At 35.8% G+C, this 16767-nt stretch overlaps 1 protein-coding gene across 3 annotated transcripts in view; it reads left to right on the forward strand.

The window, feature by feature from the left end:
• The window catches only part of RALGPS2 (Ral GEF with PH domain and SH3 binding motif 2), a 169249-nt gene that overhangs the window by 60315 nt on the left and 92167 nt on the right, over positions 1-16767 (forward strand). For all 3 annotated transcript variants that reach the window (XM_042925963.1, XM_042925961.1, XM_042925962.1), the window contains exons 5-7: positions 132-215; positions 10670-10759; positions 16460-16552. In XM_042925963.1, coding sequence (XP_042781897.1) covers positions 132-215; positions 10670-10759; positions 16460-16552 — 267 coding nt within the window. The remainder of the gene's footprint in view (positions 1-131; positions 216-10669; positions 10760-16459; positions 16553-16767) is intronic.

The following is a 16767-nucleotide window of genomic DNA, read 5'->3' on the forward strand; positions in this document are numbered from 1 at the left end:
AGTATTAGATATGCTCCTCTTGAATACAATGGTTCTAGGAGGGGACACAACTGTCTTTAATGTTGTGAAACCCCTAATATAATAAGAAAACTGGGCTATTTCATGAACTTATTTTTAACCTATTTTTTCAGGAGCTTTCAAGTTGTGGATGGAATAAAAAAGAAAAATACAGTTCTGCACCAAATGCCGTTGCCTTCACAAGAAGATTTAATCATGTGAGTTGCCTATAAAATTTTGATACTTACTTTCTGAAATTCAGTTCCTCAATATATAATTTTTCATTAAGAAGTAGTTTAGCTTTTCACATGAATGCTGGCATATTTTCAGCCAATATCTCTTCAAATACTGTCCCCCTGCCTGATCTCTATTTTTTTTCTTCTGTAATTTCTGTTGGAAATTTGTTGGTACTTGACATTCTTTTTTACCTGTTATCTTAACCTTTTGTATTTTATATCTGTTTCTTTGTGTTCCATTCTGCATTATTTCCTCAGTTCTGTATTTCAATTCACTAATTCTCTTCAGATGGGTCATTTCTATTTCAAGTCTGTGTACACTTTTACACTAGTGTGATTTTTTTAATATTTCTTAGATAATTTTCATCATTTTATTTTATAATTTCTGTTATTATCCAGAGTCCTTGGAGTACTAATTCTCTGTTATTTCTGCTAATCCTTGTTCAGAATGGTTTGTATTTTTATGCATTTTCTAATTTTGGATTGAGCACTCATCATTTAAGCTTATATCTGTACTTTGTGGGAATTCTGCTGCCACCTAGAGTGAGGGTCTATCTCTTCTGAAATGCTTTTTGTTTGCTTTTGCTGGTACCAAGGGCTATACTGACTTAGGACAGTTTTTTACATGTTTTGGTTGGGAACATCCGTACATTGCCGTAGCGGAAATTTCAACTCCAAATCCAACTAAGGGATGTTTACAAATTCTTATAAAAGACTTATTTTTCAGGGCACGTGGGTAGCTCATCGGTCAAGCGTCTGACTCTTGATTTCGGCTCAGGTCACAATCTCACAGTTCAGGAGATCGAGCCCCGTGTTGAGCTCTGCGCTGACTGTGTGGAGCCTGCTTGGGATTCTGTCACTCCCTCTCTCTCTCTCTGCTCCTCCCCCACTTGTGTGCACCCTCTCTCTTTCTTTCTCAAAATAAATAAATAAACATTTTTTAAAAAGACTTATTTTTCTCCATCTACTCTGCCTTTCTCTGCCAAGAAGGGAATTGTTTTAGTCTACATTTTAGCCCTTTGAAGATCCCTTAGATAGACATAGAGGTGGTAGAGTAGAGATGGGGTCCTTGTATTTGAAGGAGTATTAAATCCCGAGCCCCTATGTCACTGAGAGAAAATCCTCCATGGGCAGCTATAGTGCCCTTTCTTGTAACTACTGCTTTGCCTTTATTTCCCTCTTTGTTTTGGCCTCCAGGGGAAGAAATCCTTCCTTTCAAGTTAGCCACACATTTTTTTAAAAAAGTTTCTTGTCTTCAACCCAACATTTCTAGGAGTTTGTAGCAAATAGTTTCTCAGGGTATTTGGTTCACTGTATTCCCCAAAATGGAAGTAGATCAAAGTCTTTAAAAATTAGATTAAATCATTATTAGGGACACAGGGCAAGCGTGTCTTACACTGAATTTCATATTCAAGTTATATAGAAGTTGTTTTCAAAATTTTTCTGAGTTGGTCAGAATTTTTTTACCACAGTAAAATTTTTTTTCTTTGCCATACAAAAACATTATTATAATATTCACAAATTTGACTTTACATTTTAAGCAATAATATTATTCTTAAGCTGAAAAGTTGTCAGAGTCAGATATGTCACATTGTACCAAAAGCTTTTATCCTTATTCCAGATCATAATAGATCCTATAATCTCACTTAATAGCTCCATTACTCTATTAATTTCTCCTAGTGGGATCATAGGACATTTGAAATAGCAAATTTTGAAAGAAGTTAGAATCTTTTAGAGGGAACCTGTGTGCAATATTATTTTTAAAATGAGTTTTTTGTAGACAGCATATCGGGTCTTCCTTTTTTTATTTTTTATTTTTTTTATTTTAGGAATTTTAACATATATGTAGATTTATATAAGTATAATCAAAATTCACTTTTATCACCCTAAAAATTTCTTTTGTGCTGTACCCTTGTAGTCACACCCACTCTCTATCCCTAACCCTTGGTGACCAATGAGCTCTTTTCCATCACTGTATTTGCCTTCTCCAGACATTAAAAAAATTTTTTTTTAATCTTTATTTTTGAGAGAGAGAGAGAGAGAGAGACAGAGTGCAAGCGGGGGAGGAAGAGAGAGAGAGAGGGAGAGAGAGAGAGGGAGACTTCTGAAGCAGGCTCCAGGGTCCGAGCTGTCAGCAGAGTCCAACACGGGGCTTGAACTCACGAACTGTGAGATCATGACCCGTGCCGAAGTCGGACCCTTAACCGACTAAGCCAGCCAGGCGCCCCCAGACTTTTATATAAATAGAGTCATATAGTACGTAGCCTTTTGAAACTAGTCTCTTTCACTCTCTCAAAGCATAAAGTCTTTGAGATTTATTCTTGTTGCATGCATTAATAATTCCTTTTTATTGCTGTGTAGTATTCCATTTGACATCCATTTGAATTTGATAAGTGGTAGTTTTTCCTTTTTTAAAATTTTCCTTAAATATATATTAAAAGAATCAAATTATTTGATCAAATACATCATTAGTATCTTAGCAACAGAACTACATTATAATTGTTTTAAGAACTCATTTTTACTCCATTTTCTTCTCTATATTTTCTCAAAAATATCCCCAGTTGAACTTCACAACAATCACATGCACAACGACAATTTAATGTTAAGGAATCTAAGGTTTATTTTGTTTTGGTGGGGGTTTGTTTGTTTTTCAAATTTTTATTTAAATTCTAGTTAGTTAACATACCTTTCATTTTTGTAATTCAGTCTGAATCTCTGCTTTTCAGTTCAGACTTAGAAAGGGTACAAAGATAGTTCAGAGAGTTTCCATATTCTTATATTCCATATAAGATGTTACCTTCCCCCAGTGCTAACATCTTACAGAAGTATAGTTATCAGAGCCAGGAAATCAACATTGGTACAGTACTATTAACTAAGCTAAGGACATTATTCAGATGTCCCCAGTTTTCTCACTAATATCCTTTTTGTTATTGTTACAAGATACTTTGGGATCCCATGTTGCATCTAGTTGTCACTAATTATAACAAAAGAGTTATCTTGGGGTCTGTTTTTGTCCTTTTAGTGCTTTACCTCTTAACTGTCACATTTTTCTGTTTCTTTGCATGTATGATAATTTTTAAAGTTTTATAGTTATCATTATGGATGATACATAATAGTGATTCTGGATTCCGTCGTCCTCTTTTTTTTTTTAAGCTTTTATTTACATTCCAGTTAGTTAACATACAGCATAATATTAGTTTCAGATGTACAATTCAGTGATTCAACCCTTCCATACATCACCCGGTGCTCATCACAAGTGCCCTTCTGAATCCACGTCCCCTATTTAACCCATTCCCCCTCCACCTCCTCTCCAGTAACCACCAGTTCTCTATAGTTAAGAATCTGTTTCTTGGTTTGCCTCTGTCTCTCATTTTTCCCTTGGCTCCTTTACTTTGTTTCTTGAATTCCACATGTGGTATTTATCTCTGACTAACTTATTTATGACTTTTCTTCAGTATTTTTTCTTTTTCCTTTTTTTTTTTTTTGCATTTTTAAATTTTTATTTAAATCCAAGTTAGTTAACATATAGTGTAATAATGGTTTTGTTTTCCTCTTTTGAAGAGTGTTGATTTTTATTTTAGCAAGCAGTTAACTTCGCTGGACTCAAACTTCAAATTCTGTCTCTCCTTGGAGAACAGATAATTTCCTTTAGGTTTTGTTTTCAATTAGGCTTCTTAGAGTTTCCCTTGCACATGCACAGTTCCAAGGTCAGCCAGAGAGTTAGATGACATTTTTATATAGATTTGGGGGAATCTCCTTCTTATCTTTCTTTCCTTTCTAGAATTTATCCCCTCACTTTCTGGCCACCTGGCTTCTGACTTTTGAAACCATTAAGACTATGGCCTTCTGCTTGAATTTTAGTTGCCCACATTGTGGTAACTAGAAAGCATCCTCAGTGAACCAAGTGCAAATCTCATCCAACGCATCTTCTTTCAAGGATCAGTTCTCCAGTTTCTGCCTTCTTTTCGTCCCTCTCTTGTGGTTTTAAATAGTTGTTTTTATAATTTGGAATTATAATCAGATGAGCATTCCCAAAGATACCAGCTACTCCACATTACCAGAAATGGAACTCTCTCCCATCCCATTAAAAATTATGCTTTCTGGGGCGCCTGGGTGGCTCAGTCAGTTAAGCGTCCGACTTCGGCTCACAGTTCATGAGTTCAAGCCCCACATCGGGCTCTATGCTGACAGCTTAGAGCCTGGAGCCTGCTTTGAATTCTGTGTCTTCCTCTCTCTCTGCTCCTCCCCCGCTCATGCTCTGTCTCACTCTCTCTCTCCCCCCTTCAAAAATAAATAAAAACATTAAAAAATTTTTTAAATTATGCTTTCTATTGATTATCAAAATAATACTATGTATTGCAGGGAAATTGAAAAAACGTAGAAATGTATAAAAAGCTGAGGGGAAAACAAATACGTGGACATGACTGTTGTTAACATTTCAGCATATATCCTTTTCTTCATTCTTTATTTTTTCTTAATTTAATAGAAATCATGTTGTGCATGTAATTTATAGCCTTATTGTCATGGCATACCATTAAATGTTCCTATATCATTATATGTTGAAAACATTTTTAGTATCTCTATGATCTCCTATGATTGAACTATGTCATAATTTTAATCATCATTCTATGTTGGATATTCCTCTGACAACTTGGGGGCTTGCCTTCTGGCCAGTGGAGGTTCTTGTTTTTGTTTTCTTTTTTATTGGGGAAGGGTTGTTTAAATTTGTTTTGGACATTATCTTTAGATAATTGGAAATACGACTGATAATTAGAAGTTAATGCTTTTAAGAATGATCATGATAATGGGTTATGTTTGTTAAAAAAGACTCTACTTTCTGAAAGTAAAATTTATAGATGTAGTTATATATTATCTATGATTTTCTTCACAGTATTCCTGGGGCATTTGAGGGGAAGGGAGGGGTAGAGGTGAAAAAGTTTGGCCATAACTTGATAATTGTTGAAACTGGTTGATATACATCAGGGACTTCATTATTATCTTCTGTTTAGTTCAGTATACATTTGAAGTGTTCCATGTAAACAGTTGAGAAAACTATCTTGAAGCTTAACATATTTTTGGCTGCAAATATAAGGTTTTTATAACACTTCTATATGATTATAAAACTGAATAAAGCAACTACAGTTAAAAATATCCTATGAATAAATGTTTTCTAGGATTTACTTTTTTATGAAATATTTGGTACATTTCAAAGAATGTGTTAAATATTTGTTTGAGTCATGTGAAACTGCTGATGTTCAACCATTGTTAGCCTACAGAAATGGCAAGTTCATGTGATGAATGTGTATTAAAAAGCATTCTAATAAATGATTTTGAATTGACCACCTAAGCTAGGAGCTAGAATATTACCCAAACTCTTTAAACATTTTACATATTCTTCCCTGTACCCTCTCTCAAGGATAACCATTATCTGAAAATTTGGGTTTTGGTTTTTTGGGCAGGTTTTTAAAAGTTTTTTAAACTCTTCTTGTAATTCTTTTATAGATTCATCGGAAATGTTTGTATCCTGAAACAGCATGTTGTATAATCTTGTTTTTCATCCTCATAAAATGTATCATCAGACTATATATATATTTTTTTATGGTTGGCTTTTTTTCACTTTGTGTTTCTCTGATGCCATGGTGATGTATTTGGCTCTAATTCATTGATTTTTCACTGTTTTCTAGCATTTCATTGTATGAATATATCAAAATGAATTTATCATTCTTTTGAGGATGACCATGAGATATGTTTCCTAATTTTTTGCTATTATGAAGAATGATGCTAGGAATATTCTGAGTCTTGGTACTTATGTATACTAGTTTCTCTAGGCAGTGGCTTTCAAACTTTTTTGATGGTGACCCACGATAAGATAAAATATTTTACACTGTGATTCAGTGTAGACACACAGCTGAAACAGAAGTATTCTGAAATAATATTTATTTGTATTCGATGATATGTTCTTTGATCTTTTCTGCTTAATAAAGTAGTAACATTGCTACTTAGACTTACTAAATTGATACATTAAAGTGGGTAAAAAAAAAACCCACTGTAATTGGTTAGAAAAATGTGTGTTTAGATATAAAATTTTTGTCAGAGAGAATGTATGCATGTTTAACTATAAAAGATGGTGTCTTTTTTTTTTTAATGATTGTACTGATTTTGCATTCCCACCAGCAGAGTACAAGAACTTTCGTTACTCTCATCTTTGTCAACAGTTGGTATCATCAGACTTTGCAACCTAATTGATATGAAATGATTCGGATTTCATTTTTATTCAGTAAATGTTTATTAAGCTTCACTGTGTCCTGGGCACTGTTCTCAGTGTTTGGAATATATTAGTGAACAGGAAAAACAAAGATCATTATCTCCACGGACCTTTTCATTCTAGCTCTTACTAATTTTAATTTCACTTTTCTTTCGTTTTTTCATTTTCACAAGTTCTGTCATTTTCTTTTTTCTTTTTTTTTTTTTTTAATTTTTTTTTTTTTTTAACGTTCATTTATTTTTGAGACAGAGCATGAATGGGGGAGGGTCAGAGAGAGGGAGACACAGAATCTGAAGCAGGCTCCAGGCTCTGAGCTGTCAGCACAGAGCCCAACGTGGGGCTTGAACTCACAGACCACGAGATCATGACCTGAGCCGAAGTTGGCCGCTTAACCGACTGAGCCACCCAGGCACCCCACAAGTTCTGTCATTTTAAAATCTCCCTGGTCATTTTTATTATTCTTGTATTTCTTACTCATTTATTTTCTTACTCATAACTTACTGTAAATTAAAATGTGGATACAAAAAACCCACAAAACAAATACATGGTTCAATAAACTATTGTCAAATATCCTTGTAACATCACCCAGACCAAAAATAAAACTTGAACTTTAGAAACTCCTACATGTACCTCAGCCCAGTCACACGCTTTCTTCCTCCAGGAATAATCACTGTCCTTTTATCATACTCACTTTCTTGTGTGTCTTTTTATAGTTTTATCACCTAAATGTGTCCCCAGACACAACTATTTACCCTTGCCAATTTTTAAAATTTGTTAAATTTTAAGACTTTTTAATTGGCATTTTCTCCTTTTCTTTTCCTTATCATTTACCTGTGGAGGCACCTAGGCATTTTGACCTAATTTTGCGTCTCCCACAATCTAGATTGCATCTAATACAGTGTAATATATTATGTTTTCTGGGTGTTAGTGCTGGTTCCAAGGATTCAGTTGGGTTCAGTGCCTTTGGCAAGAATATGTGTTGTGTTTGTTGTTTTTCTTCTTTTTCATCAGGAGGCACATAATATCTGGTTGTCTTTTTCAGGATTTTAGCAGCTGTGTCTAGATCCATTAATTAACTGAAGTTGTTAAAAGGCTGGGACGCCTGTATGGCTCAGTTGGTTAAGCGTCCGACTTAGGCTCAGGTCATATTTCACAGTTTGTGCCTTGCATTGGGCTCCTTGCTGACAGCTCAGAGCCTGGGGCCTGCTTTGGATTCTCTGTCTCCCTCTCTCCCTGCCCACCCCCCTCAAAAATAAATAAACATTAAAAAAATGTTAAGGTTAATTCACATTTCATTCTTTTTCATTTATTAGTTGGAATGCTTTTATAAAGAGACATTTTCCCTCATCTGGTATTTGCTTACCCAGAGATCCATTTCCTATAAGCAAGGAAGGATAAATGTTCAATTCTTTCCCATTATTTAGTTGTTTTGAAGATAATGAATTGGTGTTCTGACTTCCTCTAACAGTGACCAAGTAGTTTTTTTAAGTACCATTGTGAACTTACAAATTAAAACATCATATATGATGTGTTTCAACCCATTGCAGTTATTACCTTTTTAAAAAAGTATATTGTTAAGTTTGTTTATTTTGAGAGAGACAGAGAGAGTGAGAGCAGGGGGAGGGGCAGAAAGAGAGGGAGAATCCCAAGCAGGCTCCACAGTCAGCACAGAGCCAGATGCAGGGCTCCAACTCACAAAACCATGAGATCATGACCTAAACTGAAATCAAGAGTCTTATGCTTAACCAGCTGAGCCACTTTCATGTCCTTTGTCATGATTCTAACAGTCTTTAATAGTTTCCTTGCCATCTGGTATGCAAAGATATTTCAGGTTCATTTTGTCCATTACCTGCTCCCATCCCTTCCCTGTATCTGGAATCAACGTTCTTTAATAAGTCCTGGTTTCTTACAGGGGGAAATGGACTTGAATGCTAGAAATGCTCATTGCTATTTTCTATGCCTTTTTCAGCAGAGGTAGCTAAGATTTCTATATGTCGTCCACACGCACATAAGCAAACAACTATTTAAAGATAAAATATCTCGTGAGTTCGTATAGATACTTGTAATTCAAATTCAGGACCGACTATAGAGTTTTTTTTCCAACTCTTCTGTATTGCGTCCACATGTTCTTTCTTCTACTCACAGAATCCTGATTATCAAGGCATGTTGATTGCCTAGAGCTTGTTATCCATTACAGTACTCAGGAAGGGCTCGTGAGAATAGTAATTCCTGAATTCTTGCATGCTGGCAAATGTGCCTGTCCTCTGTGTACAATTTTCTTTCCTTGATGATTTTTGATATATTACTCCATTTTTTTTTTTTTCTGACAAGTGTTCCTGTTGATAAGTCCGGTGATAATTACATTTTCTTTTCCTTAAAAATCACTTTATCTTTTTGTCTCAATGGCCAAAAGATTTTTTCCCAGTAATTTTATTGAACTGTATCTTTGTGTGGGTCATTCTGGATCAGTATTCTGGGGTATGGTTGGCTTTATCTGGGATTGTCAAATGGGGAGCACCTGCACTTAGCCTGTCCAGCATGAACAGAAGTTGGACTTCTTACACAGTAGCTCAGGAACCTCAGAGAGAATGTTCTGGCAGTCAAGGCAGAGGCTTTCTTTTATGACCATCTTCTGGAAGTTAGCATCAATTTTGTTAATCTTCTGTTCATTAAAGCAGTCACAAGCCTGTCCAGATGACATGACAGGTGACATAGACCCCAACTTTCAATGACAGAATGACAGAGACCTTTTGGCCATGTTTTAAAATCATGATGGCATTTTGTCTTAAAATTTGCCTAGCATTGGGGCACCAGGGTGGCTCAGTCAGTTGGGCGTCCGACTTTGGCTCAGGTCATGATCTCGTGGTCCGTGAGTTCGAGCCCCGCATCGGGCTCTGGGCTGACACCTCAGAGCCTGCAGCCTGTTGCGGATTCTGTGTCTCCCTCTGTCTCTGACCCTCCCCTGCTCCTGCTTTGTCTCTCTCTGTCTCAAAAATAAATAAATGTTAAAAAAAAAAATGAAAAAAAAATTTGCCTCGCATTAAATTTAATAAAGTCCGTAATCATGCAGTTTAGTTTAAATTCACAGGTGATATTTGCCAAGGTTGTTGACAAAATAAAGTATAACTTTTGATATATTTTAGAAGTGTACTTTATCAGAATGGGGGATAATTATTGTCATTAGTAGCCCAGATATAGTAACAAATATGAATATGGCTTTATAAAATATATACATTTTATATTTACATATACATTTGTAAAATATATACAAAATATGTACATTTTGGCAGTTTATAGATGAAAGTTGCAAGTAAAATCTGAAATGTTTCTCACTAAAACAGGGATAAGAAATGTGAGGCAGTGGCACTATGTTTTGCACTATCATTTCTTGCTAATACACCTTGTATTTAGATTTGTGTAAGTTCAAGCCAACTGAGAGTGCCTTGATTTTATTTTCATAGTAAATGAATTAAAAATGTTATATTTATGAGAAGCAAACTATTTTCATCAGAGTACATAGAGCATTTTAGTAATTTAGATTTAGCCTGCCTTCTGATAAATGATTTTTAAAAGAAATTGTAAAGGTGGTTTATTGAATTAGAAAGCATTACATGATTTTAAAAATATAATCTTAGTTTAATTTTAGAATGACTTTTCTTTATGGTATTATTTCATAATGTAAATAAATGGCAATGTGGGTGGGATTACACAGCCACAGAAAAACTTGCCCTAAGTAGCATAGTTTATAATGTCTGATCTTAGAGCTTATCTAATTCTGCCATGATGTTTCAGAATAAAATTACATGTATTTGTATAGTGTTCTTGTTGTAATAATGCAATAAAACCAGTTTTATTAACTCCTTCAAAATTTATTTTGCTTTTACAAATCAAAACTCGTAGTCATGTTTTTGTGTGTGTGTGTGTGTGTGTGTGTGTGTGTATAAGCATACACATATACACATGTATATCTCTATGCACATACATATCATGTATATATGAAATGTATGCAACATTTGAAGACTGGTTATATCCTGGCGGGGAGCCGGAAGGAGAAAAGAAAGTATTGTTTTTTAACCAGCTATAGGTCATTCACCAAGTAGCTCTTGTCATTAATTTGATCCTTGTGAGTGAAGAATCTTGCCATTCAACTCCTTTTAATTTTTATTTGCAGGTAAGCTTTTGGGTTGTTAGAGAAATTCTTCATGCTCAGACATTAAAAATTAGAGCAGAAGTTTTGAGCCACTATATTAAAACTGCTAAGGTAAGAAAGACTTGTATTTTTATTTTTGAGTCCAGCCATTCAGCATTGTGAGTGACTATTTGCCTGTGATACTTTATTTACTATTTATTGACCCTGGAAAATAAGGCCTGTTGATTAATATGTTGACTCTTTCGATTGGATGCCTGTTTTCTTTGCCTTTTCTTTATTCTTCCTGTCTTCCTCCATTTAGCTCTCCCCTCCCTGTCTTAGAGTAGCTGGAATATATTACTAATTTGACTGGATAAGTAGGCAGAGATCAGATTATGGTGAAGTATAGTATTTACAAAATACTGGACTCTCCTGCAGGTAATTGAGAAAGCCTTATAGGATTAAGTAGGAAAATGTATATTGATTATTTGTTTTTGAAATCTATCACTGCCAACCCTGTGGAGAATAAGACTTTATTTTTAAAGGAATAGTATAAAGAGGATGTTAACCAAATATGTTAATTGAGTAGTTATTGTGGGGCATAGATAATGAATGCAGCAAGAGAAAAGGAACATGGATTTCAAGGATGGTCAGAATTCAGAGAGGAGGGTGAACAGGGCATTCCACAAGAGGATACCAATATTTCCTTAAAACTGACAACTCTAAATTTATGGTAAGTTCACTAAAAGGTGGTATAATTGTAGCCACATCTTCACCATTCTTAGAATAAATTCATAACTTACCTCATGTCGGAATGAAGGTGGACTAAAATGAGAATGCCATGTTTACAATTTTAAGTTATCGTAATTGTTTTAAAATTGTAACTGCTATAGGTCGGAACGCCTCCATAATTTCCTTGCGCACCTGGAAGCAGTTGTATTCTAACGTTCTGTGGCACTAGGTGGCAGAGCTAGCTTTCAAAATGTGATCTTCTGTGGCAGTGTCATAAAATTTCTGAAAACATTCTCTGTGATATGTTTGATAAATATTGGGTTTTAGCTAGCAGAAATTCATGTCTTTTCTCCATACATTCTGAATTTGTTTTTTTCTTTTCTGGTATTTTTGTTAGTTTTTTTATGGGCTTTGCATGTTCCACTCAAAACCACCAAATTCTGCCTATCAAGCTCGTTGTTACCTTCCTCATCGAGTGATCATTTAATTCCAGTTCAGACTCTTAGACTTTTAAGTTATTTTTGACAGTAGTTTCTTTCATTCCAAGCTGTAAATTCATAATTTTTTTTTTGGCTCACACTGTCTTTTAAATCCCTCTATTCTGACTCTGCCTTCTGTATTCCGTCTGTTACAAAACTTGCAGGTCTTTTACTTGTTTAGTAGACTGTATCCGTTAGGGTTCTCTGGAGAGACAGAATAAATATACATGCACGTAAAATGTATAAAGAAGATTAAGCAATTGGCTCCGATGGTTGGGGGAAGGGGCTGGCAAGTGTGAAATTGATTGTAGGGCAGGTGGACAGCTTAGAAACCTCAGGCAGGAATTGAAGCTGCAGTCTTGAAACAGAATTTCTTCTCTGGGAAACCTTCAGTTTTTATACTCTTACGGCATTTCAGCTGATTAGATGCAGCCTACCACATTATCAAATGTAGTCTCTTTTATTTACACTTGATCTTAGCCAAAAGGCCGACTGACTATGGATGTTAACTGTATCTACACAACTGCTCCACAGCGAAACCGAGGTTATTGTCTGGTTAAATAACTGGGTACTGCAGTCTAATCAAGTTTGACATATAAAACTAATCATCCTATAGACACATAAAAAAATTGTAAAATATATTTTAAGTATCAAAAGAATGATAAAGTGGACGCCCATGTCCCCACTGCCCACCGAACTCTGATAGGCCTCCGCATACGCAGTCCCCTGCCCTCCTACCAAAGGAACCATTGCCCTGAACTTTACGTTAGCTTTTCTTCTCTAGTTTTGTACATGTGTGTGTTCCTGAGTAATAGATTGTTGTTTATATTTTTGAATTTTGTTTAAATTATTCCATAACTACTTTTATACTCTTATAACTTGGTGTTTTTACTCAGCACTGTTGCCCAACGGCTTTGGGTGTGCCTCTGTTGTAGAGTGTTCTGCTGCTTGCATTTACCACCAGTTCTTCAGTATACTCTGGCTTGGGTAGTTACCACATTTTTGTTGCTGTACACGCGGCTGCTAGAAAGCTGTCTTGTGGGATTCTCTTTGTGCTCATGTGAGGGGTTAAGCCCTAGAAGTATAGAGAGAAAAGATAAATTACCTTTAAAGAAATGACGGAACAATAGCTTTCATTGAACGTGATGAGAATGAACATTTTTTCAGTGTTGGCCATTTAGGTTTTCTCTCCTGAAATAGCTCTTCAAGATCTTTGAACAGTTGTCTCTTATGGTGTTGATCTTTCATTGATTTTTGTAAGAGTTTTTTATTTAATTTTAGATACTGCTTCTCCAATATATGTTTTTATATCCATCTTTATATTTGTGACTTCTCTTATTACTCTTTTCATGTTATCTTTTCATATAGATGTTCTTAACTTTAGTAGTCAAACTTAGTGATCTTTAATTTTTATTATATCGTTTAAGAGTATCTTATTTAAGGGGTGTCTGAGTGGCTCAGTTGGTTAAGCATCCGACTTTTGATTTTGGCTCAGGTCATGATCTCCCAGCTTGTGAGGCCAAGCCCTGCATTGGGCTCTGCACTGACAGCTCGGAGCCTGCTTGGGATTTTCTCTCCCCCTGTCTCTTTGCACCTCCCCAACACGTACGCATACTCTCTCAAAAGAAAGAAATCATCTTAAAAAAAAAAAAAAAAAAAAAGAGTATCTCATTTAAGAAAATTTTATAGCTTTGATTTTTGTATGTGAGTATTTATGTGGAAAAACTTTTTTCTGTATGTAGGAATTATGGATTATTCATATTTTTCATTTGAGTATCTGGCACCATTTTTTTTTTTTTTTAATTTTTTTTCAACGTTTTTAATTTATTTTTGGGACAGAGAGAGACAGAGCATGAACGGGGGAGGGGCAGAGTGAGAGGGAGACACAGAATCGGAAGCAGGCTCCAGGCTCCGAGCCATCAGCCCAGAGCCTGACGCGGGGCTCGAACTCACGGACCGCGAGATCGTGACCTGGCTGAAGTCGGACGCTTAACCGACTGCGCCACCCAGGCGCCCCTGGCACCATTTTTTTATTGAAGAATAATTAACAAACAATATCCTGTTTCAGGTATATATCAGTGATGCATTATTTTTATGCATTGTGAACTCAATAAGTCTAGTTACCATACAGAATTATCATAATATTTTTTACTATATTGTTATGCTGTACATCATGTCCCCTTGACTTACTTATTTTAGAACTGGAAGTTTGTACCTCTTAATCCCCTTCACCTATTTTGCCCACTCCCCCAAGCCCTCCCATCTGATAACCAACAGTTTTTTTCCTATAAATCTGTTTCTGTTTTGTTTGTTCATTTGTTTTTTAGATTCCACATTTAAATGAAGTCATGCTATATTTGTCTTTGTCTGGTTTATTTTACTTAGCATAATACCCTCTAAGTTCAACCATGTTATCACAAATGGCAAGATTTCATTTTTTTTTTTTTTTAATGGCTGGGTAATATTGTATTGTATCGTATGTACCACATCTTTATTCATCAGTCAGTGGACACTTAGGTTTTACTATATCTTGGTTATTGTAAATAATGCTACAGTGAGCATACTGTGAATTTTGTTTTCCTTTTCTTTAGATAAATATCCACAAGAAGAATTGCTGAATCATACAGTAGTTCTGTTTTTAAATTTTTGAAGAACCTCCCAGTGCTTTCCATAGTGACCACATCAGTTTACAGTCCCACCAGCAGTGTGCGAGGGTTCCCTTTTCCCCATATCCTTGCCAGCAGTTGTTATTTTTTGTCTTTTTGATAGTAGCCAGTCTGACCAGTATGAAAGGATATCTCACTGTGGTTTTGATTTGCATTTCCCTGATGATCAGTGATATTGAGTGTCTGACACCATTTAAAAAAATCCTTTGTTAATCTTTATCTTACTTTGCCTGGAAGTATCTTTATGTCATCTTGTTCTTAAAAAATGCTATTCCAGGAGCACCTGGATGGCTCAGTCGGTTACGTGTCCGACTTCAGCTCAGGTCACCATCTCACAGTTCATGAGTTCGAGCCCTGCATTGAACTCTGCGCTGACGGCTCAGAGCCTGGAGCCTGCTTGTGGATTCTGTCTCTTTCCCTCCCTCCCTCTCTCTCTCTCTCTCTCTCTGCCCCTCCCTCATTTGTCCTCTGTCTCTCTCAAAAATAAACATTTTTTAAAAATGCTATTCCAGACTTACAGTTTTGTGTGTTTCTTTAGGCACCAGGAATTAGTGTCTTTTTAGTTCTCTGGGAAAATAATAATCTCCCATTATCTCTCAGATAATTATTTCTACCATTGCCTTTTATCAGCTTCTTCTACAACTCCCTCTAGATAAATGTTGGCCTTTTTTTTTTTTTTTTTAAACCTCTTATGTCTCTTAACCTTTGTTTGACATTTTTTTAAAACACTTTGTCTTTCATGTTGCATTCTGGATAATGTCTTCATGTTTAATCTTCATTTTATTTGAGGCCAGTACCTAACGTTGTTCTCATTTGTGAATTCCTGTTTCCTTATGTGTTTTCATTTTCCATGTTTTTAAGATTGAGTTTTATTGGGGTGCCTGGGTGGCTCAGTCGGTTAAGCGTCCGACTTGGGCTCAGGTCATGATCTCACAGCTCGTGAGTTCAAGCCCCGTGTCGGGCTCTGTACTGACAGCTCAGAGCCTGGAGCCTGCTTTGGATTCTGTGTCTCCCTCTCTCTCTGCCCCTCCTTGGCTCACACTCTGTCTCTCTCTCAAAAATAAATAAACATTAAAAAAAAAAAAGTTAAAAAAAAAAAGATTGAGTTTTATTGAGTTTATATTTCTTGAAACTTTATGGGAATTCTTTGAGACCTAAGTTAAGGTGGTATATTGGTTGGAGTTTTTCAGTTAAAAACAGGCATTTTTTGCTCTGGAGTCTTTTGGTAGGGGGTGAGGACCATTCTAAATGATTTTTGATAGGACCATTAGGATGTAAGCACATGGTAGTATGAGGAAATCTGGGAAGTTAGCAATAAATGTCAAATAGATCTGTTTAGCAAACTGATGGAACCTAATGTTAGGTAGGAGTTCTACAAGGAGACTGTAAAAGCAAGGCCTAGTATTGGGAAGCAGGTTGGTGTCCCAACATGAATGAAGAACAAAGGATCTGAGGATTCAGCCAGGAGGAAGCAGAAAATTGAGGAAGGCTGTGGAAGGCAGGTTTGAACCCTCGTCCTGGAATTATGAGGATACTGAGTAGGAAACCATATCAGGATCCTGGGTGTAGACCCTTTCATAAAACGGGGATCATAAGGCAGAGGCTTAGCATTTCAGTGTAAAGGAGACTCCTTACTGGAAACTAGGGTGCATGATCATACTGGGTAAACTTGATGCTGAGCTATAACTTTGGTTTTCTTAATATATTACTGAGCTAGAGGTAGATGTGTTCCCAACACTTGGGGACAATGCCAGGTTAGAACACGGAAATTCTCTTGTGGGCCAAAATCAGTTTACTGTAAACATGATGGGTACTCTAAAGACAAATCTCAATAAGGGTGATAAGTACTGGAACACGACCAATTGCCTAGATTTTACTCGTTGTTAATCTAAAGTTTTGTTGTGTTTATTCTTTTTATTTTTCATCTCTCCTCTCCCTTTTTCTTAAATCTTCAGAAACTGTATGAGCTGAATAACCTTCATGCACTTATGGCGGTGGTTTCTGGCTTACAGAGTGCCCCAATCTTCAGGTTGACTAAAACATGGGCGGTAAGTAAACTTCCTAGTTAATGAAAGGGTTGGACTTTTTGGTGGAAGTAAAGATCTATTTACTTCTTTTGTAGTTCTCAGTAAGGTTAATGTTATGATAATAGATTTGGATCTTTAAACTATTTTGTACTGTTTTTTTTTTTTTTTTTCTTGAAACCTACATTTTCCTCTCTAAGTGTTTCACTAGACTTGCCAGGTAATTTTGGGGTAAATTA

The sequence above is a fragment of the Panthera leo genome, chromosome F3 (assembly GCF_018350215.1).
Source record: "Panthera leo isolate Ple1 chromosome F3, P.leo_Ple1_pat1.1, whole genome shotgun sequence".
Classification (NCBI taxonomy): Eukaryota; Metazoa; Chordata; class Mammalia; order Carnivora; family Felidae; genus Panthera; species Panthera leo.